General features: G+C 40.3%; 1 protein-coding gene across 1 annotated transcript; it reads left to right on the top strand.

Moving 5' to 3' along the window:
* Positions 1–1,594: 1,594 nt before the first annotated feature.
* On the top strand, positions 1,595–27,105 carry MRPL3 (mitochondrial ribosomal protein L3). Its single transcript, XM_061374977.1, has 9 exons — positions 1,595–1,807; positions 2,787–2,878; positions 3,687–3,785; positions 7,438–7,537; positions 9,319–9,379; positions 15,456–15,564; positions 17,827–17,904; positions 19,044–19,121; positions 26,475–27,105. Exons 1-9 carry the CDS (start codon positions 1,657–1,659, stop codon positions 26,622–26,624), a joined length of 918 nt encoding a protein of 305 aa, XP_061230961.1. The 5' UTR covers positions 1,595–1,656; the 3' UTR covers positions 26,625–27,105.

Here is a 27,105-nt window from a genome sequence, read left to right as displayed (position 1 = left end):
ACGGGGCTGCTGCAGAGAAAGGGGGCGGAGGGTGCTGGGAGAAGGGGCTCGGCCTCTGTTGCAGCCGCGGGGTGAGGGACACCTCGGCCGCTCTTTCCCCTCGGCGGCGGCTGCTGCGGTCCCCGCCGCTGGAGAGGGCAGCGTGGTGGCAGGGCCCCGGTGCGCTGTTGGGGCCCTCAAGCCGCGGTGGTATCCGCAGCCTGCTGTGGCGGGACACGCGGGGTTGCAGCCAAAGCACCTTGGCTTCACTGTGAGCGACTTGACCTTCCGTGCTTTGACTCGCCTCGGCCTCGTCTTCCAGCTAGCCTCGTGTGCTCGCTGGCTGTGCGGCTGAATACACTGCCTCCTTGTACCTGCAGAGGGTTGGGTGTCCGAGCTTTCCTGAGCCCTCACAGCAGTCATAACGGGACAGTGAGCTGTTTAGCAGGGCATGTAAAATTAGTGTTTTTACACCCCTTTTTTAGTGTATACCAATTCTCTCATTCTTATGGCTTGCACCTTGGTAAACATGGCCTGGCTCTGTCTTACCAGTAACCTTCACACAGGTATTTAAAAGCTGCTCTCAGGTCCCCCTAAGCTTCCTCTTCTTCAGACTAAACAAGCCCGATTGTCTCTATCCTCCTGTTAGGGCAGGTGCTCCAGCACCTGTACGTCTGTGCACCACTGCTGGACTCACTCGTTTTCAAACATCCCTGTTGTACTGGGTTTAGCATCGCTGATGTGGCCTACTTGCAGTGTGGAAGGAAGAGTGGTAACTGCTCCTTCATCTCTTGACCATGCTTCTGTTGATGCAGCTCAGGCTGCTGTTGGTATTCATTGCTGCCAGGAGCCTGGTGGCTCCTTCTTTACTTCTTTACCTTCCCAGGTTCATTGCCTGACTGGGGAGCAGCTCTGCTGAAGTTGTAGCCTGTACTTTTGCAAGAGGTTATTCCATCCCACACGCGGGACTTTGGGGTTCTCCTTTGCGAATTTCACCAGGTTCCTTGTTGGTTTGGCCCTTTGACTGGCACTGGGATGCTGTTGAGCATTATCAGCTCATCAGTTTTATTTGCAAACCTATGAAAAGTGCACCCATCCCCTCTTACACATCCCTGATAAAGGTATGGAACAGGACAAGTCTCTGAATAGCCTCTTGAGGAACTTGTAACTGGCTTTCTTATAGACTGCAAACCATTAACCTTGACTCATTCAGCCTTAGTTCCAGCCAGCTTTTTGCCCACCCATCCGTACCATAACATCCCAGCTTCAATAGAAGGATGCCAAAGGAGACTGTATTGAAAGCTTTGCTAAAGCTGAAACACGCAACACCCACTGCTGTGTCTTTATTCATGAATCTAGCTTTTATTTTTGATGGAAGTAGTGATTGTTTGATCTGGTGTTGCTTTCTCCCTTTTGGTGTATTTCCGAATACTTTAAAAGTTAGATGAGGGAATGCAAAGAATCAGGTGTTGGGTGGTGGTGGGTTTGAGTGATGGTGGTTGAATAGCATGCTAGTATAGTTTGGGTCTCCATGGCTGTGTACTATGTTATGTTATGGTGTGAGGTATGTGTTACATTATGAACATACATGTTACGAGACACTATTTAAACTGATAAGACACTTAACACTTTTTTCCACCACTGCAAAGGGGGCAGCTGGGCCTTATAGTGAGGCACATGGACAGTGCAACGTGGTGGCATGAGCATCTTTCTGAAGAGAACGTCGAGTTCCTCAAGAAGTCAGCTGCGGAGGAATACAAAGCTCAGACAGCCAGCAAGCTGTGCCCTCTGAAAGATGAGCCTTGGCCAGTGAATGAATGGAAACCAGGTGAGAAAGTATCCCTTCTGGGATACCAAACTCATGCTGAAATTGTTGTTGTGTTGTTGCGTTCAGTAGCACCAGGATTTTGTCTTTGTTCTCCTTTTTGCCTTTACCTCCATCATCCAATGCATCTCCTAGTGAATAAGTAATATAGCAGTTCTCTAAAAAGCCTTAAGAACCTTGTAAGAACATCACTTTTAGCCCAGGTCAGCACTTGGACAGTCCCACCGCTGCACAATAATAAACTAAGAATTCATCAAAAGAGACTCTGTAGAGCATGAAGTTTATGAAGCTGAAAACGTTCCTGTAAGTATTGCTGGACTCTGAAGGTGTAGTGTATAGTACATCCCACTTCTATTCAGTGATCCCAAAGTCTGGTGGACTAGAACATAATAGAAAGGTTTTGAGCCTTCAGAAGGGACACCAGACAACCACCTGACAGTCTGTGGATCCACAAGAAGATCCTCAGGTGTGACAGAGGAAACTGGAGCAGAGAGCATTTTTCCAAACTTTAAAGCATCTATTTTTCATCATGTGTTCTGTTTTTTTCATGCCACAGACTTGAGAGGTTGCCTTTGCTGTACAGTTACAGTGATAAAAATATGCAAAGATTGGGGTAGGAGGAACCTCCTGCAGTAAACTTTTCAGTAGTTTGGCTGTAATATTCTACATGGGTGTTGTATTTTCCAGACACACTCCTTCCTCGCCTTCCCCTCCCAGTTTAGTCTGAAGCATTGCTTGTTCTGATCTTAATGGGGAGCTAGTCTTCATGTTCTGTCAAACACAGCTGGAACAGATAGAACTTTACTGTGAGTGGGATTAAAATCAATGATCAGGTTATTCCAAGCCTACTCAAAGGGAGTCAGCAATGTTTTTTTCTCCTTCAACTCCTTAAGAACGATAGAAAGTTAATGAGACTTTCCAGGTTATGAGGTGGGTTCTTTCAAATATTAAGAGAGCATCTATGTTCTCTTCTGATCTACAGGTTCCATCAGAGTTGGTGTTATTGCAGTAAAACTGGGAATGATGCCAATATGGACCAAGTCAGGAAAAAAACATGCTGTCACACTGCTTAAGGTGAAATTAATAATAATGAATTTCATCTCCTACACTGTATTCAGATCCTTAACCAGAAGTTTCAGGCAAAAGTGAGATTTATCACTTGTACAGAGTAGGAAATCCCTAAAGGGAAGATATCTTTCAACTTTGCATACATGTACACCGTGCCTATTCTGTTTATATCACAATGCCAGTCTGCCTTCTGCCTCAGCTATTGAAGAGCTGCAGAACTATGTGTAGTATTACCCAGGTGAGGGAAGATGGGAGGCAGCATAAAGCTAGCGTTAACTACCCCACTTCAACTTGGGTTTTGTTGTTTTGGCACCTTCAGGCACTTTAGGATTAGTTCCACCTTGGTTTCTGAGCCTTTATAGCCCTGAAGCTGCTGCTTCATATTCTGTGGCAGCTACTACTGTGTTGAAGCTGTTGCTGCCATAAGGTGGACCACGGCTGTGAAGGACATCAGGTTTACAAGGCGAAGAAGCAGGAGTCAAAAATGTGGGTTCTTCCTGTATGCCTTGCCCCTGCATGTGGTAGGGGGTTTGCAGATCTTGCAGGCAAAAGTGTATTTGATTCCTAGAGCATTTATAAACATATACTTTGCATTATACTTGTAGCTTTTTTTGTAAGATAAGCCTTTAATTGATTGGAAAAAGAATGTCTGTGGTAAAAAGGTATGCTTCCCTACCTGTAGGCCCTATCTCCTGTTATATGGATACAAATGAAAACAGAGACTGACTTAGTTTCACTTGTTTCGATAATCTCTTACTATGTTCTCAAAGCATACACATCTGCTTATACTCTAATAAATGCTGTTTTTCCTTAGGTGCAAGATTGTCATGTTTTAAGATACATTTCAAAAGAAGAGTCGGGTAAAAAAACATCTCAGCTGATTGTTGGAGGCAAAAACGTATCTCCTTTTTCTGTAAGTGAACCACTTTGGGTGCCTTTGTTAGAATAGTTGTTTCTGTTGTGACTGCAGTACAAAAATGGCATAGGTATATTTCTCTAAAAGATTACTTGGCAGACATGCATGCTTTGGAATTGGTCATCTATCACATTCACCCTTGCTTATTTCCTGAATGTTAATGTCAATTCTTGGGTAAGAGAATAGCAAGAAGAACTTGCTGAAAGTTTGGCTCTTGATTGTCTAGGAATGCTGTAGGTTTTAGGAAGTTGCTTTGGTGTGTGGTATCTCATGCTGGTGAAAGGGTCTGAAGGACCATTAGCAGTGTAGGAACATGTGTGTTCACTATGTGGGGAAGCAGTATGAGACAAGAACAGCAAGGTAGCTGCTTTGATGGCCTGTTGTAAACTTACCCTGCTTCATGGGTTCTTTAGAAGACATTGTTCCCTAGCTTACTCTTTTTTCAACAGGTCTGTTGAGATTGTTTAATTCGTATATAGTTTTACTGATGAATAGTTTGACTTATATTTTCAGGAGGATAGCTTCATGATTGTAGCTCATCAGCAGTGGTATCAAAACCACTCACTTGTTCAGACACCACAATTGCCTGATGTGGTATTCCCAGACACTTTCAGGGGTTAAGGTTGTCTGGCAGAGTTGTCATTCCTGAGGAGGGAAACTAAATTATAGATCAAAGCAGGAACAAAGCTTTCCCTCAAAGGATTGCACTATTATCCTTTATTTCTGTAAAATACAACTTTTCACTTCCTGCAGTATCCTGACACTCATTTGCTTCATCTAGAGAGTGAAAAATAGGAAACCTGATGAGTTGGTGATTGTGGCTTTTTCAGGACATGGTGTTTCCCTTTTTCAAACAGTGTTGTCCCAGAACCTCAAAATAAATCTGTTACTTTAGTGGAGGTGAGGAAGAAGGAGCTTTTTTCATCTGATAAATCTGATGGCTTTTATAGTATATCCTGATTTTGAGCAGGCTTATATTTTAAAGTATCTTCTATTCAGTGGGTGTATGCCATGTTTCACCATCATTGCTCCTACTTTTCAGGTTTCTAGCCTCGCATCAGTCCATTTTTCCTGCAGAAGTGATGGCTGAGATTTTTCTTTCCTCTTAACTGTGGTTTAAGACATGCAAGGCTCATGTGAACAATAGTTTTCAAGTTATGTCTTGCACATTGGATGCCTCACAGCTGATCGTTTCATGCAGACTTTGTTAGCAGTTTCAATATGTTGTCAGAGTAAAAACGTGCAGGGAGCAAGGAGGTATATAGAAAATTTCTGTTTACACAGCTCTCATAACTAAGAAAATTCTTCAAAGCCAAACTACCTAAAAAGACAAATCAAGGGGTTTTTAGTAGTTCGAATTAAGTTAAAGACTCTTGGACATAACTTTTCCCAAGTTAGTCCCTATTGATTTGGTTGAATTTAGACTCATTTTAATAAAGAAATGCATTAAATATCATAGAATCATAGAATAGTTAGGGTTGGAAAGGACCTTAAGATCATCAAGTTCCAACTTATATCAATCTGTGGTAAGGACCTGGACTGAGACTGAGCTCTGTATTATTATTATTATCATCATCATCATTGTATAAACTAGATACATTATAAGAAGGAATTTGGCATGCCAGTTTTGTTAAGGTACTAATAAATGATTTCTTTCTGTGTTTTAGCTTCAGGTTTGAATCATTGCTCTCCTATGTTTATGTCTTTCTATGTATTTCTTTTCTCTCTGAAATGTCTGAAAGTGGGAATGAAAAGGAAGCTGAATGATACTGCATTGTAGGAGCATAAGCAGCTTAGCTTGTTAATTCCTCATAGGAACATCTGTCTTCCTGAGATTCCTCCCAGTTACTGATTTTTAATGAATTCAGTCTAATGATTCTCTCAGTAATTTTACTAACAAAGAGTTTCATGCATTTCTTCTGAGTGTCAAACTGCTTACAAAATTATAAAGGGGTATTGCATTTTTAGCAAGATTCTTTTCCCATTTTTAGGTTGCTGGATGTCAGGCTATTAAAAGGGAAGGAATTTTCATGATTTTTTTAAATGAAATCCTGTCAGTGTCCTAACAGTTGTTTGTTTTTTTTTTGTCAAAAATACTTGATATGCTTCCCTTCAGGGAGGGCACATCCATCATTTTCCTGTAATACTGGGATATATTGTTGGGATTTTTAAGAATAAGAACATGTGAGAATTCACTCGGTATTCCTCTCTTCAGTGCTGCTTTTTAGGAAGGCTCTGTACACACTGCAGTGTTTTGTATGTAAAAATCCATCTATCTGACTTGACTATTTGAAGGTAGCTTGTTGTTGAAGTAAAACAGTGCAAGGCTGCAGCAGGACTCTTGAGATGTGATTTCTGCCTTTCTACCTGCTTTTCCTCAGCTGTGGTAGCTCTTTCCAGGCACCTGTACTGAGCACAGAGCTCCCCTTGCTGTCACCTAAGGCAGCAGTTCTACATAGCAGTGGAAGTAAAGGCTTGATATGTTGTCAGTTAGTAGAAAGGGGATTCATTTCTTTCTCATTCTTACCAATGGTACTGCAGTTTAGTACAGTTCTCCTCCATTGATGCCTCAGATTTTTGTGGTCTTAGGGGAGGTGTATTTAGTTGATGACTTTTCTTTTTAAAAGGCATTTGAAGTGCTTTGCTATGAACTCAAGTTAACAAATCAAGTCAAAAGAATCTCTTAACTCTCAAGGACTTTGTATCCGCACTCTTCTCAAATAAGGACAGCTTCATGACGTTAAAATTTCTGCTTTGTGTCTAAGGCAGAGGTCATCATCATCTTGCCCCCTCCTTCTTCATGTTCTCCTCTGTTCTCCTAACACTTTCTGACAGACTTTTAAAACCAAAAGGAAGAGCAACGTGCAGATATTCAAAATAACCCATTTTTAAGTTATTAGGGATGTTTTGTATGAACATACACACAATTATTTCTGAGAGAGAGAACTGCACAGAACCACCGAGAAGTGAACCTCGGAGATGTGACTCTCTGAGTGTGACAGGTCTGTCAGGTGCTTAAATTGCTTTCTAGAACACTGTGAAGAAAAATGAGCTGTGTTGTTTTCCTGTGGCCATAGTTTTCCTGCATCACTGTTTGCATTACTTGGTGTCATCTCAGTTGTCAGCTGTTCTGTGAGTTGGCGTGTTAAAAAGCTCAGAGCTATTTTAAGCACTTTTAACTTTGTCAGACTCCTCTGACAAGAAGAGCTCCCCATCAGGAAGTCAGCAGTAGTTTGACACTGAGTGTATCTTGCATATGTTAAAAATACATGAATCAGGAACACATTCTTCATTTTTCTTTCAAGAGTCTATTTTGTGGAAAGTGAAGCATTTCACAAAGTTTCTCCAGGACCAGGCTGTATTTCTGTGGTTTCGTTAGTTAAATCCAATAGATTCATGGTGGCATGGAACTCAAGTCATTAGAAGCTTTGGAAAAGAGAAAACGCTTTTAAATTACTGCACAACTTTTGGAAGGTCATTACAAAGCAGTAATGTGTTTTGTGTGTTCTGAATGATAGTTTTCCCTTTTCTGATCTTAGAAATCTTCATGTATCTCTTGTTTATAGAAGGTAGCTGTAGCATAGTTAGTTAACAGAAATCCGTGAGTATTTTAAGGTCACTTATTCTTTATGGCTGCTCCTTGCTACAGAAATCAGAGGATACAATGGAAATTTTTAAAGAAGCTGGAGTACCACGGAAGCAGAAAGTGTCAGTGTTTAATGTAACAGATGATGCCATCATTAAACCAGGTAATCTTTTTGAACTCCTAATGTTATATCCGTAAGGATTTACCATCTGCCGCTGGTAGACCTAAGCCAAGTTCTGATGTGTATTTCATTTTGCTGAAATTCTCATTTCTGTGTCATTGAGCAAACAAACCTTTTTCTTAGGGAAAGCTGAAACATGGGCTTTACCTTGCAGGCAATGAGAAGTAAGAGTTTTCCTTTCTTCTGGGTATTATGTTTCCCTTATGAAAATGAAATGTTTCCTCTAATGAAAATAAGTCTGATCTAAGCTAGTTAATATGATCATTGAGTTAAGAAATAAATGTCTGTAACCTTGTAACTGACTTGTTGGGATAAATATGAATACATTTACAGGAAGTTCTCTTGATTCTCCTTATGAGAGGGCTACCGAGAATTTTGTGGTAATGTTTCTCAGGAGCCTAAATTAACAGTTTGAGGTTTGTTCCTTCTTGTGCCTTCGGAAGCAAGACTTACGGCTGTCATATATGGCATTTTTCTGACAGCTTGCCAAGTAAAACACATTAAAACATGTTACAACAAGCATTCTCACTGAAAATGAATGCTAGAAGTTTGGAGATTTACTGAGAAGCTTTATGTGTTTAAGGTTTCATTAGCGGGTGTGTTCAGGATGCTTTCATTGTGTGCTTTATGAAAATTACAGATATTTTTCCAACAACTGTGTATGGTTGGAGATTCTAATGTATTACATCTGTATTTGCCATTAGGGCAGTTTTTCTCAAAGACCTTTTTAAGATAGCGCTGTATCTGATAGAAACCAAATCTGACATGAAGAGAAATTCTGGACTGATAAAGGGAAACCTTGGGGTAAAGCAGAATTCCAAGTTTTCAATAAACTGATTTTGCAGTGTCTGTATTTTGTACGTAACAATGTTCATGTACGTGATTTTCTGTCAGTTGACAGGCATTTTACCCCAGCTGTGTATGGGTCATATAAATAGAACATGAAATAAGATGAGGATTCTTATGCTTGAGACTTAGGAGCGGTTTACATCATTTCAATTTGTGTTCATAGAGATTTGCAAACAGCATGACAGTGCGTGTGAACATGAAGAAATTCAAATGTCTGGTTTTAGTTGACTTAAAACAGGCTGGACACTGGTAAAAGATGCAGCTGCATGGATCTTCAGATTAAAGTTCATGAAACCTAATGAAATATGTTATCAATTCTGGGTGGGTTTTTTGAAGCTGCTAATAAAAGGATAATGCACTTGGATGAAAGAAAAATTGATGAAGGCAAATCTCTAATTAAAATTAAAACATCGATACTGCAGGCAATTAGGGGAATGAATGGAATTGCAGTCTCTGACCTGCTGTAGCACTGGTTCTACTAAAGGTTAGTGTGTAGGTAATACACCAGTGGATGAAGCTGTACTTTGCCACACTGTCAACACCTCGTAAAGTGCTAGTAGTTGTAAGTGGAGCATGTTCTGTTTTCTTGCCATCTTGGTGTATTTGGAGTCTTAACTAATTAATCATTTGGGGCTTTGTCTCAATTGGTCAGAAGTGCAACATATGATTAAAACCCCAACCTTCCTTCCTACCCATCTGAAGTTGGGCTAGGAGCTGAGAAACATGCTTGAGTAGTGACTACAAAGCATCCGGTTTAGTCAGTGAGGCTTATAAAGAAGAACAGATATTATGTGAATAAAAACAAAGTTTGGTTTCCTTTCCTGTGACTGTAGTTATCCTGGATGGTAATGACTGTGTAGTGGTTAGAGGATTTCAGCACTTGGTTGAACATTGTCTCTCCTCTTCTTTTGAAGGTACTCCCTTGTATGCCGCTCACTTCCGCCCCGGGCAGTTCGTGGATGTTACTGCAAAAACGTAGGTTCCTAATGATTTTACATGTACAGTTCATCTTTCAAACAGACTGGTTGAATGCTTTTTTCTCCCTCTACTTTGGCTTGAACTCTTGGCTCACAAAAGCTGAAATACAGTTGCAAGGGTAGGGTCAGGAAACAGAAGTTACATGCAGTCACTGGGTCAAAAATACCAGGTTCTCTTTCTCTGCTGAGGCTCACTTTTGAACATGGTAGGTAAACAAATAATATAGGAAAGGCTGTGGTTCCGCCTGTGCTGTCTGGTGCACATACACAATTAGCATGGAAGGACTTGACAAACAGCTGAGAAAGAGGTCCTCAAGGTTAGCACGGGTGAAAAGGTCTATAAGGCAGCATGTGTGGGGATGCAGAAGCGGGGAGTAAATGCTGAAAGACATCAGTTCCCAGAAAGGCTGCTTAATTTTGATTTGGTGAAGAGATGCAAAAGAGGCATCATGTGGACCGAAAGAAAAGCAAAAAGGTAGTTGAATGCATTTAGCAGGACAACAGAGCTGTCAAATTCCACTTTTTGTTCTCTCTCATTTTCCAGCTGATTTCCCTGCCAGCAATGGCTAATGGTCTTTAATGTGGGAGGAATGATTTCCTCTCAGGCCGGTGCAAATGCCAAATTAGAGCACAAGTGGTAAAGGGTGTCCAAGGATAAACTGGCATCTTGCAGCAAAGACTAGTTGTGCGTCTTCTATTATGTGTGTGATTTCCACTGCTCAGAACTCCTGTCTCTGTATTTCAGTGAAGTGTATTTTTACTGTGCTGTGTTACAGTGATAATGTTATCCATTTGATGTTGTATTTTGTGTGTAATGGACATAATACCCAACTGGCCCTGTTGAAATATCGCCCATTGTAATTGTCTTAAATGTGTGTAATACTTACAAATGTCTGCTATGACTCACAGGGCTTTGTGTATATGGGGAAACCACGACAGTGTAGCCAAGAGTTGGTTCTAATACAGCTGCACCTATGAGGGCACCCTCTGGAGGAAAGGAAGCAGAGGAGTTGACTGGAATTAGTACTTTTCTATGTCAAAGTTCCTTATGTAATAATTAAATCTGGTATATTATTCATTCTTCTAAATTGCATTCAGTGAGCAGCCTATATGAGACAATAGCTTGTTTGCAAAGCAAAGCACTGTGTCATTAGGAATACAGCCATTCCATGTAAATTAAATGTCATGCTTTGTTAATGAGGAAAAGCTTTGTTTTTCTAGAAGCATTTCAAGAACTAGGAAAAGGGATTTTCAGCAATGTGAAAGATACTGGTAAGCAGCCACAGGGTACTTATTTGTATTTTGCTATATGTATTTGAAAATACCAGCAACCTAAAAATAGACTGGGCTCTTGGGAGTGTTCAGAGAATGCATACTATCTTGTAATTCAATATCTAATCTGTTTTCTCTAGATATTTATATGATCCCATTTGAGAAATTAGCTATTTGTCTATACTGCTGATTTTGCTAGCATATTACATGTCGTCCTCCTGTACAGGTGAAGGAGAATATTCTATAGCTAAAGAGAGATAATTTGTTTCCTTTTTTGTCGTAGGTTTTCTGTCAGTATGAATGTGCAGTCATTCCAGTCTTCCATGTCTGTGTGGTTTTAAACCTTTTTCTGTGGCTTATGCAATTGGCCTGCACTGTGAGGGAATGCAGTCGGGGTGCACTGTGAGGGGAAAAACGCGAATGTGTTTCACATTAGACTTGTGTTCTGAACCCCTCCTCAAGAGGAGCCAGCTTCTCCCTACTGAACAAAGAGGGAACCTGGGGAGCTTTGGTCCAGAAAGCCGTAACCCTTTGCATCTTAGTTTGTAAAATCTTCTTTTCAGAAGTGAAAGCTCCTAAGATATAGGGGCATTTTGAAAAGGTGCTTAAGGATATAATGCTGGTTACAGTAGGAAGAACAGTTTGACTTCCCCTTCCTTCCTCCAGCAGTGTCCATTTTCTGATTCAAACCATTATGGACCTAAAAGATATAATTCCTAAAACTTCCTATCGCTGTGAGTAACGCTTTTAGAAATGTCTTTATGTGTATATGTACTTTACATATTTAAGATGGTCAGTAATCTTGTTTTACTGGAGGAAACACTGACGTGCAATGTTTGAAATCATATAGGCGAAACTAGCAGTGCTGTTGAAAACAGCATTATCAATTCTAATTATTCCTTTAAAAGGGAAAGAAAGAAAACTGATGTCACCATAAAGAGGAGATAATAGTGGAATATAAAGGATATTTTCATTTTTAACCAACTCCCGATGATTCTGATGAGGAAGATATTTTGCATGCTTCCTTCTGCCAAAATGTCAAGCAAAAATACTCTCCTTACAAATGAGCAAGCTTTTCTCAGTTATTGTGGCTTCAACAAAATACTTGCACTACATTTCAGAAGTCTTGGTTAGCATCTTGTTTTGGTTACTGAAGTGTAGGGTGGTTATTTATTAGGGCTGTCTGCTTTTAAACTTTCCTTGCAGAAGTTTTGGTCTAAGGCTTTTGAAATGCTTTGATTTATTTATACCTGTGTGAAGAAAACCACTTTGACAAGAACAGGAAGGCTAAAGGTGTAAGTGGTTTGTTTTTATGTGAAATCTCATAACTTGTTCAGCACAGTAAGAGTAGCTTTTAGAGCACTGACAGTAGGCAGTGCGTCTGCATGTTGTCTGTCTTCTTTAGTGCTGGGGTTTTTTTCCTTAGCACTTACTTTCAGCAGTTTAAAAGCTCAGTCCTTATGTTGTATAGCAGTCTGCAATGACAAGGCTTTTCCTTGGTGCTTCAGAGATCTGTTTCAAAACTGTGGAAAGGCTTGGTGCCTTTTTTGGGACAGAAGTAAACTTCAGAAGTCCTGTGGCCTGAGGATCTTGCTTAGCCCTGATACGCTTTGGGCACTGTTGAGAAGCACTTCTCTCACAGACCGTGCTTCTGTGACCTCTCTAAGCTGGCATAGTAAAGGCTGCTGCCCAAAGGGGAGGTGGTGCTTGGTCCCACAGAGTTCCCATCCACCTTCTATTGCTAGTACTGGCATCCTGAATTGCATGAGGACCAGTGTGGGTTGGTTTTCAGCTGGATCAGTTGCATGCCCTGGCTTGCTGATCGGCTGAGTGAAGTTCTGCATCAGTAGAAAGATGCCCAAACTGTGGGGACTGGGAAAGGTGGGACCATGCCTTAACAGCAATAGCCCAGCAGGTTATGGAGACGGAGTTGTGTTATACCTCCTTTTCCTGCCACTTCACAACCAGTTTCATGAACGTTTCAGGACCTCAGAAATTTTGTCACTGCAGAGTAAAAGCCAACAATAGTTTTGTTTGAAATGTGCCAGAATTAAGTGGTGATTCTGATGGGTTTATGGTTCATTTAATCTTTGGTTAACAGTGTAATCTGAGCCTGAAAGTGTGCTCTGCAGTTGTCTGAAGTTATTTGGCTAAGTAGTTGGAATCCTTTTCCTCTACAGCATCTGGATAATTGTCTTTTAAATTAGCCAGGTTTGAAGAGTTAGCAGCACACTGAATTGTTGCTTAATTAGAGTTCTTTATTCCAGTAGCTTTCTAAATGAAAGTTGTCTTATTAGGTACTGCCATTTTGCGTGTATCAAACCTGGAAAATGAGGTTTTATAGAAAATTAGGTGCTTGATCTGAACAGCTGCTTTCTTGCAGGTCAGATTACAACAACTGTGTGTAATTAAACTCTGTTTTTTATTCTGGAGAAAGATTGTTTTTTCTTTAACTTAACATTTATGCCTTAGTTTTGCGTCTCATCTTTGCTGTCTGTGGCTCCTTCCTGAGACTCAGGTAATCGTGCTTCAGTGAAGCTAAGTCAAACAAGTGAGTAAATACATAGTGAACAACAGTGGCATTATACATGTCAAGTCTAATAAAGATAGCTCTTGTGCATGTGTTTTTTGTTCAGATTATGGTGTTTAATGTTACCATTGTCAGAACAGAAATAAGTAAGTCCTTGATTCAAACGAGGGCAACATTGCATCCTTTAGGCTTCTGTCTTGTGTTCCTGATCCTGGGCAACCCAGGTCCTTCCTCCCACAGAAGCCTTCAGCTTGTGGCTGAAGCTTGAGGCACAGCATAGCCTTGACCCTCTCCATATCCCAATATTGCACCACCATCTGTTGGCCTGGAAGGACTCTTGCTGGTGGCAACCATACGCATGAATTGCCACCTGGCAAGCCAAACGAGCGTATTGCTACTTTAATCATGATTTAGCGTTTCCTTAGTTATAGGAAAATATTCAGGGCTTTTTTTGCCAGTAATTTTTATTTTAAACAATTATATGTCTTCTGTGTCAAATTTAAGTTTAACTGACCACTAGGTTCTGAGCAGGGAAGGGGAAACCCAAGAGACAGACACCGTTGTTGTACAAGTCTTGTTTTCTGATGTTTCTGTGGCTTTAGAGAGTCTTTCCTTTTTGTGGCTGGTTTGACTGTGTTTTGACTTGCTCTGGGCAACTAGATAAGCAATCAGAGAGGAATTCTTCAAGTGGAAGAGGAAAAAATCCGTTTTTTGTGACTGTTGATGTTTTCCACATTTGTATATTTATTCCGGTTTTTAATGGTAGCGCTTTTCTGATCAGGGCACTAAGCAAAATGTAGCCTCTATATACAGTGCTCTATGCATGCTCATATCCAGCCAGGAGGTCCTAATGCTTTAAATAATAGGACTAGAACATTGCAAAGTACATCAGCAGAGAAAGGATTTCTAGACATTGGAGGAAAAGGATCATCTTGTGAAACTAATAAAATAGGCAGTACTGCCATAAACCCTGTGGACTGACTTTTCCTTTTGGAAGGGGATAATGCCACTTGAAACACACACTTTAATCGGCTTTTCTTTTATGCAGTAGTGGGGCAATTTTTCCTGTTGAGTCTGTCACTGCAGTAAGCTGAAAACTCCAAAGCCAGTAATACCATCATATGCCCAAGTGATTCAGGAATGGGCTCTGAAAATCTGCTTTATTTATTGTGGTGGTGGTTTAGACCTTATTTGTCAGCTGGGTACAGATAGAATCATAGAATCATAGAATAGTTTGGGTTGGAAAGGACCTTAAGATCATCAAGTTCCACCCCCCCCGCCATGGGCAGGGACACCTCACTCTGAACCATATCACCCAATTCCTCGTCCAACCTGGTCTTGAACACTGCCAGGGATGGAGCATTCACAACCTCCTTGGGCAACCCATTCCAGTGCCTCACCACCGTAACAGGAATTTCCTCCTTATATCCAGTCTAAACTTCCCCTGTTTAAGTTTGAACCCGTTACCCCTTGTCCTATCTCTACAGTCCCTAATGAAGAGTCCCTCCCCAGCATCCCTATAGGCCCCCTTCAGATACTGGAAGGCTGCTCTGAGGTCTCCATGCAGCCTTCTCTATTCCAGGCTGAACAGCCCCAACTTTCTCAGCCTATCCTCATATGGGAGGTGCTCCAGTCCCCTGATCATTCTTGTGGCCTCCTCTGGACTTGTTCCAACAGTTCCATGTCCTTTTTATGTTGAGGACACCAGAACTGCACACAATACTCCAAGTGGGGTCTCACAAGAGCAGGGAGATCACTAGAGCTAAATGTTTTCACTACACGCAAAACTGTTTCCAAGCAGTTAGTGTATTATAGTGTGGAAAAGAGATGTTCCTTGGTTTATTTTTGTGCTAGTCTAAGCAGCCATCTCTTTCCTCTCTAGATGTTATTAAGTTTTGGTATGTGTTATTGAACAGTTGCTTTTTATTCAGGTGTTTTGGTTGGGGTTTTGTTTGTTTGCTCTGGTGTTCACTTGGTGAAAGCTTCACTGCAATACCATGTATTAAGGACTGTCACAGCAAGGAGCACTTTGTTAGACTTATTGCCTATTTGGCTATCTTCTAATGCTTCTTATTCTGTAAAGCAACTTTTAATTGTTGCACTAGAACATGTTTATGGTCTAAAATACAGATTTATTTCTTTACTATGTTCTTCTCTCTTCTGGGCTTTGCAAAGGTAAAAAGATCATGAGCCTGACTGAAAGGAATGCTTATTGCTGGAAACCTGAAGTCTGACTAACCCAGGTGTGTTTCTTAATGATTTTCCATTTCAGAATTGGTAAAGGATTTCAAGGTGTCATGAAAAGATGGGGATTTAAAGGTCAGCCTGCAAGCCACGGCCAGACAAAAACTCACAGGCGTCCTGGAGCACTGTCTACCAATGTGAGGATTATTATTTCCTGTTTCAACATTATTCAATGTTTTTAGAAGTGCTTACAAAAAACGAACACAAAACAATAGTTAGCTGTTACCATCTGCTCTCTGGTAGTAGAGGATCCTAGGTCTTCCAAAGGAAGTCCAGGAACCTGTAAAATGAGCAGTGCCTGTAGCTGTTCTCTTAGGCTTTGATTTATGAGTGTTCTGTATTGCTGAGAAGCGAGCAAAACATATTTAAACTGAGCAAATTGTGGTCTTTTGTAGTATAGCTGAGAGAAATAGTCTTAATGATTTAAAGCATGTTCTCAGAATCTTCTATCACAGCATTTATAGATTGGCAAGGATTTAACTGTTATTTAATACTGCTTCAGAACCTCAAAGATTGCTTTTGTCACCTTGTGTAGCTGCTTAATGAACTCTTAGATTACCAGAGCAGTTTGTTGATTTCTAAGTATTTTTTAAGTAGAGTACAAAGTAACATTGTTAGGTTTGAAACTAAAAATAATACTAGTTTAGAAGCTCTTTGGAACAGATTCATTTAGAACGTTGTCCCTTTAAAAGCTACACAATATTAAGGCTGAACTAAGAGGGATTTTTGCAAAGTGGCTTTGTTATACAGCATCAAGACCAGCTGAGTCACAGTAGTGAACTGGAAATGTCTGTGCTTTTCTTAGAGAAATCAAAATAAAAATTAAATGAGTATTATTAATAATGCTCAAGAGAATAGTAAAAGCAGAAAGGCACCAGAAAATGAAGTTAGAGTAATTGAGACTGTGAAAGCATAAACTACTGATTAATAGGCCTTCATTTCTGCTGGAAAACGAATTCTATACCTTGGCACTGTTATCTCTGAAGGCTGAAGAATGTAAATATTCGAACATACACCACTTTTTGGTTTAGCAGGTGGAGCTCATTTTTATGAGACAACCCCTCTTTAGTTTTCTTTAAATTAAACTTCCCTAAGCAGTAATGCTGGATGTAATTTCGCCAAGTGTCTCGAATTGGAAATAATATTGGGAATAGGTATGATGGATGAAGAGAAACAAGGTGAAAGGATGCAATGGGGAAGAACAATGCCTCCATTTTTATTTTGCAGTGTAGCGTTGACCACCTCAGATGTTGTTGTAATCCTGGATGTGTCAGTACAGAATCCTGTTCCTAGGGCTTTATTGCAGCCGGTTTCCTGAAGTCTTTATTTGTACACGTTAAACCCACAAAAAAAGCAACACACAGAAAAGAAAACCAAACCCCATTATTAATTAATAACAGAGTGGTGCAGGAAACTGAAACAAGTCCCTCGATAATAGTGTGGAATTTACTGCACTTATTCTTGCCTTTGGTTGTTGAGTTATACCCAGCCAAAAAAAAAAAGAGATACAGAAACTAAGCAATAGAAAGGAATGTTATTAAAAACCCTGTTCTCAAAAATACATGCTTTTAAAGTAAAGTCTGGTTTACATCAGTATAAAATTGAGAGAATCACAGGGTGAAACAGGTTGGAAAAGCCCTTTAAGCTCACCCAGTCCAACTGTTCCCAGCACTCCAAGGCCACCACTAACCCATGGCACTGAGGCCTCGTCTCCACGCTGTGTGAACACTTGCAGGGACGGTGACTGCAGCCCTGCCCTGGGCAGCCTGTTCCAATGCCTGAGCACCCTCTGGGGAAGGAATTGTTCCTCAGCTCCATCTAAACCTGCCCTGGTGCAGCTTGAGGCCGTTTCCTCTTGTCCCATCCCTTGTTCCTTGGGAGCAGAGACCGACCCCACCTCACTACAACCTCCTGTCAGCACTTGTAGGGAGCCATCAGGTCCCCTTTTATCTTGGGTTAGGGAGAGGGGAAGCTGCAGTATTGTCTTCATTTTGGCAGCTTCGCAGGGCAGGAGTGTTCTGAGGCTGTGTTGGTAGCATCCGCAAGTAGTTTAAACAAATTTCCATTTGCTGCAATCTGTGAGTGAGTGAGTGTTTTGTGTCAATTTTGTTCTGAATCTATACACAGTAAGTATTAAGCAAAGCTAGAATTCCTTTGTTGATGCAACAGTATTTATAGCAATTTTATGATTGAGGTAAGGTGTTTCAGACAACATACAGAGTAATATCTAACCTCCAGTAGGAGGTACTTAAAATGCTAGTCAATAGTAGATTCTTTCAGTAGTACATATTTTCACCATTGGAAATACCAGTAGATTTTCTTTGGTGCTCCTCTTTGAGTTTTTAAGTGTATCTCCTGCAGTTACCTTATTTATTTTTTTTGGTCCTGTTTTTATCTAGAAAGCTTCCAAAGTTTATCGTGGAAAGAAAATGCCTGGTAAAATGGGTAACATCTATAGGACATCTTTGGGATTAAAGGTGAGTTCTGAGTATACTAGTAGTATATGTATTAGTATACATATACTAATATGTATAACCTGGTTGCATTGCCAAGCAATGGACTTAGCCGTGTAGCCTTGTGTTGGTGTACTGTCTGTCATTCCTGTCAGAATCCAGACAGGAGTATTCATTAGGGACTGTAGTGATAGGACAAGGGGTAATGGGTTAAAACTTAAACAGGGGAAGTTTAGATTGGATATAAGGAAGAAGTTCTTCAGTTTAAGGGTGGTGAAGCACTGTAATGGGTTGCCCAGGGAAGTTGTGAATGCTCCATCCCTGGCGGTGTTCAAGGCAAGGTTGGACGAGGCCTTGGGTGACATGGTTTAGTGTGAGGTGTCCCTGCCCATGGCAGGGGGGTTGGAACTGGATGATCTTAAGGTCCTTTCCAATCCAAACCATTCTGGGATTCTATGAGCTTGAGCTAAGCAAGCTGGAAAGATGAGCAGCAAAGGTGTCCTCCTATCTTCTTGTTGATCACAAATTATCTGAACTCCTTTGCATACGGGTACCCTGAGAACCGGCATTTCAGGTGGTGCCTCCACATCTGTATCCCTTGACTTCTGCCTTTCAAGTGGGAAAACAATCAGGCTTTTGGTGACTTTCAGTTAATGTTTTCGTGCCTGTTCCGCTTGTTCATACCCAACCCAAGTCTGAGTTGTTTGAAGTCCTAACTTTTTCATGGTCCTCACTGTCAGTCTGTCCAGATTCTGATGTGTACATTGCTGCAGCATTTCTTGGGCTTTTACAGCTGTTGTTCTCTATCTCTGAAGGCAAGCTCTGTAGTTTGCACAAAAAGCTCAGTAACCCCTAGTTTACTAAAAAATGTTCTGCTGTTGCTGTTACAGGGAAAACTTGGGTACTTGTTGGTATTACGCTGAACCAAGAGCTGCTTGGCCAAACATAGCATGATCACAAGCCCTCTAATAAACTCCTGCATTAGAAAGCTGTGCACTCAGAGTAGCATCTGACTGATTTCTATAGCAAGCTTAGGCCTGTACAGAATAATCCTCTTGCCCACACTGCCACCTCCAGTTAATCAGTTTATGCTTTGCAGGACTATTTGTAAAAGTGGGAATATCTAAAACAAGTAAGCTCAATGTCTGCTTTTTTTTTCCTAGGTGTGGAGGATCAACACCAAACATGACATTATTTATGTAAATGGGTCTGTTCCAGGTCACACCAGTTGTCTGGTGAAGGTATGTTTCCTCATTTCAACTTACTGGTGCTGGTGACTTGCTTACAAATCTCTACAGCTTTTCTTGCAAAACAAATGCTGGTTGAATGCCATCTTCATTTCTTCAGAATCCCATCTTGTACTACTGAATTAAAGGGCAGTAGGGTCAGTTCTCTAAAGGAGACAGTGAGTGACCACTCTACTCTAAACCCCTTGTTCTTAGCTTTGCACTGGGGTTATGCACCCATATAGAGTATATTAAAGCAACACAGTCACTGTAACCCTGTGCTGAGTGTTTCAGGGCTAGGTCCATTCACTTTTAACACTAGCCTGAGTCAATAGTGAGATTACAAAGTTTGTCAGGCTCCTGTGTTTTCAACTGGTTTATTGTATTCTTGACATAGTTTTACTGTGGGCATCCATGTTTCTGTTGTGTATTTTCTAGTTATGAAGCTGAACTCCATAGTTACTGGGCACTAAGTAAAGCAAGTTTTCAGATACGTGTTTTACACACAGAAAAATGAACTTTATCATTGTGTTCTTCCCACTGGAAACGAGGCTTTGTTTTATCTGAGTGGGGTATCTCTAAACTACTTTGATTGTAATGTCCAGCCCAAGCCTGGAGATTGCATTACACATTTCTCTCCCAAGATAGTGCAAATCAGTTAACAGATGTCCAGAGAAGTAGGTTTCAGAATAACTTCAGGAAAATTACTGGGCATGACCATCAGTGACATAAATTAAGACTGTAGTTTTTACTGGCTTTTCATCCATATTTTGGACTGAATGACCTTTTCTTAACTATGTGCTAAATGTTTAATCTAATCCTGAGCCATGAACCTGATTGCTATATATATTAATTTGAGTCTTAATTAACTGTGATTTTGTTGTAGGGTGTTAACTTTCAAATTGCAATGTTACATATACAAGCAACATAATCTAGCTGAAAAAGTAACATTTGATACTTTATTCTTTGATCTTAATAGTACTTTTAAGCAAGAGCTAATTGTTGCAAAAGGTTGTGCGTCTTAGTTTCCTGATCATGCTGTTAAAATCCATGCTTACATGATTCAGTGGTGACTGCATGTACATGCCTCGGGTGTCTTCCCTGCAAAGATACACCATTTTATGAAGCCGTTAAGTCTCTGAACAGAGTACTTACTTCTATAAGCTCATAACTTTTATTATTAAATACACATTCTTAAATACACCATGAAGATTTATTGAAATCAGTGTCCCCTTGCTGATCAGACACTGCACACTTCCTCTTGGAAAAGAACCTACTGGAAGCGTTGCGTGCTTTCTCTCATGATAGGGTAACTTCCACCCTTTTCTTCCACTTTCTGTTTTTCTTCACTCAGACATTACTCTTGCCTAGGTGGGAAAGCATCCCCCTGAACACCTTGTATTTACTGTGTTTGTTCTGATAACAGTCTTGCCATTAGCTTGAAGAAGTCCTTTAGGCAGCAGTACTGCCTTGTTAAGAGGAGATTGCTGGTCCAAGCCATCTGAGCATAGACAGTAAAACAACCATGTTGACATCTGTGATGTGAAGAGGATAATGGACATTGATTGCCATGGCAGTCTGCTGCATACCCTTTAAGTGGTTTTCATGTCCAGCAGTGATTTCTGTTGGATTCACTCATCATGGATGATGATTGGAACTTTATCCAAAGACCAAAAGTTAAAACGTCTTCGTTGTTTGGGGTTTTTTCCAGGTAAACTTAATCCATCAGTATTAACTTGGTGGTACAAGGCACTTTTCTGACTGCTTTACTGATCATTTAACATGATGTCTGCAAGAGACAGATTTTGTATTGATTATATGTGTAAGTTACCTGTATTTGAACATGTTTCACATCATAGTTATCTACAAGTTACAAGCCAAAGTATCTTCAATTGTGCATTTTGGCATATGTATTTCAGAGTTGCGGCTAATTTAATTAATGAGGGTTGAAGATCTGTGGGAAGAATGGGGGAGGTTTGTCCCTTAGGGCTCTTTTGATGTAATACAATATTGGAAAGATGTTGACCAAAGTGCTACAGACCCAAACTTCCATGGCTGGGTTTTCTTTCTCCGTTTAATCTTGCTGCACTCATATGGGGTGGGTTTAGCTCATTTTGTGCCTTTCTTCCAGGCTGTTTTTTTGTTTGCATCTTTGACTTTCTATACATTGTTGGATATTTGGGTCTTTAGTTGGGTAGAGAAATTATGGGATATTGGCATTCATAATTACCGTTCATTTCACTAAAAACATGCCTGTAATTAGGTAGGACTAATGTCTAGAGTATTTGGATCTGTCTTTGAGCTCTAAAAGTGGAATATCTCATAATACTTTTCTCTTTGTGTGTCTCTTAAAAGGAAAGCATTTATGTTCAGTACCCACTTAGTGTTGCTTGGTAACCATTAAAACCACAGTGCACCTTAAAGCATACATTTATTTTGTATGTTATGTATTTTTGGAAACTCAGTGCCTCAGCTCTGTATCCAGACGGAGATGAAGCACTTCAATTTGTCAGGTTTCATTTTCAGCAGTATAAAAGTGCAGAATAGTAGGATTGATGGATTCCGGATTTAATTGGAAATCAGGTTTCATTTGTGCTGCACACTGAAGCATGCACGTAAATCACTGACATAAGTAATGTTTCTAACCGACTGGAAAACTAATGGAAAAAGCTTACTTTAGCATGGAATTCTTTCTCAGTGACGAGATGTAATAGAATGAGGAAACTTTAGCGGTCTGCTAGGGTGCATGGAAGTTTTCTGTTATAGAAGTAACATCACAGAGGAAGCATTTGAAAATCAGCATGTTGTGCCGATCAAGATAGCCTCCCTCAGGTAATAATACCTGTTTCTCTTGGTGTAACTTAGATTAGGGCCTGTAGTGGCTATCTCTGGTGTTGATCCTTTAGGGAAAAAGCAGCTAGTTTTTCTTTTGGAAGCTTATGGCTTTCGAGTTTCTCTCCCAGGTATATTACCACAAAGTTCTCTTTTCTGTCAGCACAAGAAGCACAAGACTAATTCCCTTTTCAAGCAGATTCTTTATAATGGAGCGGATGCTAGAATGTGATGTTTTATAATTCAGGATGCTATAGTTTATCTTTGGTAATGTTTTATACCTATCTTAATTTTAAGGCACCTGATTTTCTTAGGACATTCAATGTCAATCACTTTGACTATATCACTTTTGGAGAAATCGGAAATTTTGGCAGAACTTGTAACCCATAGGAGTTGCTTAGCAAGTTAGGTACTGGGCTGACCTTTTTGTATGCTAGAATTGAGTTAGACTTGAGGTACACTGTTGCTTTAGTATTCTGCTTGAGCTGGTAATTTTTGCAGTCTTTCCTTTGCATGTGCTGTGCTCAGACTGTGAGGACATGCAGTACTAGTGTGATGCCTTCACTTCTTCCGTGTTTCCCTGTCCCTTTCCTTTGGGTGTTGAAGCGCTGGCACAGGTTGCCCAGGAAGTGATGAATGTTCAAGGCCAGGTTGGACAGAGCTTTGGGTGACATGGTCTAGTGTGAGGTGTTCCCGTCCATGGCAGGGGGTTGGAACTGGATGAGCTTAAGATCCTTTCCAACCCTAACTATTCCAGGATTCTGTGATTTTTATACCTTGGGCACCCTGATGGAGTTGTGTGGAGTTTGTGTTTGTTTCTTTAAGACAGAGTAAGGCCGGTCAGAAATGAATGTAATTCTTGGATTCAGTTTTCTGTCTAGCTTCAAAAATAGCAGACAAGCTGAGCTAGGTAATGTATGACACCTGAGGAGGTTATTTCTAACATTCTCTATATTTAAACACATTTTCCTGTTTAGCAAACAACTTGCCACCTTTGCTATGATTGCTAGCACAGTCTGAAGCTATTTTAAGCTGTAAATGTTAGTTCTGACTTAAGCATCAACTTTTAATGTGCGTTTATGACCATATTACGTACGTTGTGGGAATTGATGACTGAATCTGTATTCATTTATACTAACTGTTAATGCTGTCGACATAAGGGCTATGCGTTTTCTTAATTTACAGTGCATTAATTGTCTACAGAACCTTTTATGACTGTTTTAAAGATTTAGTGGCAAAATTCCAACCAGCTCCAATCTCAGTTTTCTCTAGTATTTTTCTTAATATAAAAACTTTACAGAGAATATACAGTAGCATATATATACTGCTATATATACCACCTATTTGTAGTAATGTTTACTGTAATATATAGGAGCATTAATACAGAAGTTGAGCAAGCCCACTGATTATGTTATATTGAATGCTTTTATGGAAGGTAACAACCAGTCTGGCTCTTGGCCTAACTCCTTCTATGGGTGAGAGATAAATTCACTGGATTTTAGTAATACAGAGCATTAAAACTTACTCCTTTATTAGAGATGCTTCCAGGTTACTGGGAAAACAGGAAGAGCTGTGCTGGGTCACACATGCTTCTTGTGTGTGTCCATGCTCCTATAGGCAAATGGAACTGCTGCTGCATACCGTGTAAGCCCTTTATCATACTGTGAAATGATTGTGCAGGAATCTGAGGAAATACCTCCAGGAGACCTTTGGTATGCTGCCCCCTTCATAAATGTAAAGGGAGACATTCAATAATTCTCTTGAGAAGACAGAAAAATTACAGCATGTTTTAAGTTGCTGATTGGTGCTTTCAGAGTAAATTCCATGTAAAATGAAATTTAGTTCTTCATTTTGATGGGAATAATAGTATCTGTCTAACAACTTTTGAAACTTGGGAGAAGGAGGTATATTCATTCAGTTTGATAGTGCTGCTCCGAGATGGTGCTCCAGGAGTCAAACTGAAATTGCATTTGAAAGCAATGAATGTCGGAGACGATGGAAAAAGAGCAGGACTTTTTGCCAGTCAAAAGAAATACTTTGCCAATTATACCAGTCAAAAGAAAGAGCTACTTAGAATAAAAGCATTTCAACATTAGACGTGGCTTGTACTTCTGGGATCTGTCAACCCCTTGAGGAGTTTCAAAGGGGCAAAACGAACAGTATTGTACTCCTTTGAAACAATGGACTGTTGAAAACGTTCCATATGAATCTTAAAACTACTTTAAGAATTCTTAAGAGGCGCTATCTTCAAAATGCCACTCAACATTAATATGTAAAATACAGTGTAACAGCTGACCAGAAATCTTACTTTCATTTAGATGGAATTAATGCAGGACTAAGGTTAGACTGCTGGGTTTGCTTCCAGGTAAGCACAGATGTGTCACTCCCAAGCCCTCTGATAAGAAGTTGATTCTTTTCTAGGAAAAGAGGGGGGGGAAGGAAAAAGTTAGGAAAACAAACATTTAAATTCCTTTTGTTTTCCTGGTGTCCAAAACTGCCTGTAATGACACAGCTTGTATGTAACAGCACACATTGCTTAATGATGAGACTAATCCAGAATAACAAAACAGCCACTAAATACATTTTAATAAGATATGTATGATATGTCATCAGAAATAAAATAATCTTCCTAATGTTATTGTAACTTGCGTAGAGGAGACCATAGGAGGATTTATAGTTGGCAAAGAAGGGTTATGATGTGCAACAGAATTAGGGAATGAAAAAGGAGGGAGCAAGGGGAGTAATATGTAACTGGTGAAGTCATTAAAACATGTTTTCATGTAGTAGAAGAAACAGCAGCTATGTATGGAAAGGGAAGGATGACTGCTCAGCCTCAGCAGCTGAGCTGGCACTGTTGAAGCTGTCTGACAGGGTTTCCTCTGAACTCGCTGCTGCTGGGGCTGTTGCAGTAAAGGTCTTTGGACTTGGACCTCCGTCTCATTTACTCCATGTCGATAGATGGTGTAAGTTCCTGTACAGGTACTTCAGTAGTTCTGCAGGGCTGTTTACAAGTCTATAGAGAATGCTGTTCTGACAGAGGTGTCTGCTGAAGGAGGAATCCTAGAATGGTTTGGATTGGAAAGGACCTTAAGATCATCCAGTTGTATCCCCCTGCCATAGGGAGGGACACCTCACGCTAGACCATATCTACTTGAAAAACTAAGTAGCCATCTTAACCAGTACAGCACGTTGAGCCTTTCACCCCCTCTTTCCTAGCAAAGGGTTTTCTTGTGTTTATTAAACCTGCACTTAGAAAACTGGAATTCCTCAGGAGAGGAAAACCTAACAAACAAGCAAAACAAGTTTGCCAGAAAGCTAGAGTTAAAGTCAGATTTATTGTGCACTTCATGTGTAGGAATCCTCATGGACTTCAGGAAAGGCTCAAGTAATAGCAGGTATGGGTTTGGTGAATGTTGTGCTGTCAGAACATTCAGTGGGCATAAACTGGTTTTATTTAATTTCTGGTGTAAATCATAAAGTGTCCTATGTGAGGTTTGGGTGCAGTTGAGTAAGAACAAGCTTCCTGTTCTTTAGAAGCCCACCACAAAAATAAGAGGGAGAGCTTATCTTCTCTGTGCTAAAATTTGGTCTAGTCTATTTGTACTTTTTTAATCCAGTTGAATATAGGGGCTGAAAGGGATTATTACAGCTCAGGAGGCAGATCGCATGTAACAATAATATAGAAATGAAGAATTTAATATTAAGTAAAATCCCATCGCCTGAGAATCGCTAGCTCTTTTTCTGCAGAGATACCGGCTTTCTATCTTCTCCCACAGACAAACTGCTTTTGGCTGATAATTCCAGCTCCTCATTTTCTTCAGAGATTGGAGTTTCAGGGGCTAGATTTTTAATCTCTCCCCATATAAAGAGGTCAGGAAGGGAAAGGGATTTCTCTGTGGCTCTACAGTTCTTGGAAATTAACTTTCTGAAAGCCTCGTGGTTGACAAGCTCGGGTACTGATGCCTGGGTGAAGAAGTTCAGATGCTCAACTCTGCCGTAGACAGAGGGGCTGAACGCAGCACACGTACATATCTCTGCAAAATGCATTGCCACAGTTTGTATTGTAAATATCAAAAGCATGTTTTGGTTGTGGAAGAGGCGATTACACTGTATAATGTCACTTGGTATGTGACGTAGGAAAGAACTGGGGCATAGAAGCGCGGTTTAAATGAGCCATCCTTACACACACGTATTAATAATACTTTAAAATACTGAGCAATGAATTCACGAGGGTAGGCTTTGATTCTGTCCTAGTCGTGATAAATTTATCACACTGATGAATTCTCCTCGAGGTTTTTGTGGGGTATTTTTGCTGGGCTTTTGAAAATCTCTCCATGACAGGTGATGTTAAATTCAGTAGCTGGGGTTGGTGCTAAAATGACTGATGATAATACCTGGAATTCTTTATCTAAAGGAGTGTAATGTGGATGCTGTTGGATGGTTTTTAATGATGCATGCAGATGATTCCTTTGATTTCCAGTGTATCACTTCTTGAAGGTCTTCTGCGAACCTTACCCTTCCCCTCCTGCTTTTTAGGTCAGAGACAGCAAATTGCCTACTTGCAAGGACCACAATAAAAACCCTCCGTTCCCCACGTTTTTTGCTGATGGAGATGAACAGCTACCAGAAGACTTGTATGATGAGGAGGTTTTCCAGTTCAAGGATCCATCTGTCACATATGCGTAACGTTCTTTATGTAGTTGAAAACACCGTTCTGTTACTATCATGAACTTTGCAGTGCTGTATAAAAGTAAACCTCTGAATTGCAATTTGGCTGACTGACTTGAACACCTTCTTGCCATTTTGGTCAGGTAATACGTTTCACCGGTGTCAATTTTGAACCTGTATTTAAAGCAGCAGGAGAGTCTGAGGGGTAGGTTGTAAAGCACACCAAAAAGTGGTCTTCAGTGATCTTCTGTCCTCTGTCTCAGGCTGTGAAAACTTCCACTTTACTGAAAGGGCTGTTCTGAAGATGGTTCCATTGAGTCTTCTGAATGCTACAAACTCAGTTTCTCTTTTGTTTTCTTTTTTGTGGAAAGTATTCTGGCCAACTCTGATCCCTCAAGAAAACTTCCAAATCTGCCTTGGCATCTGGGGATGGGGAGGAAATCAAACAGAATTATGAAGAACAGTCCAAAATAAAGCATATGAAATGTGTTGCTCTTTA

The sequence above is a fragment of the Neopsephotus bourkii genome, unplaced genomic scaffold (assembly GCF_033783945.1).
Source record: "Neopsephotus bourkii isolate Nb327-2 ecotype Australia unplaced genomic scaffold, CSIRO-AGI_Nbou_v1 NB_1655, whole genome shotgun sequence".
Taxonomy (NCBI): Eukaryota; Metazoa; Chordata; class Aves; order Psittaciformes; family Psittacidae; genus Neopsephotus; species Neopsephotus bourkii.
This window is presented reverse-complemented; position numbering and strand designations above follow the sequence as displayed.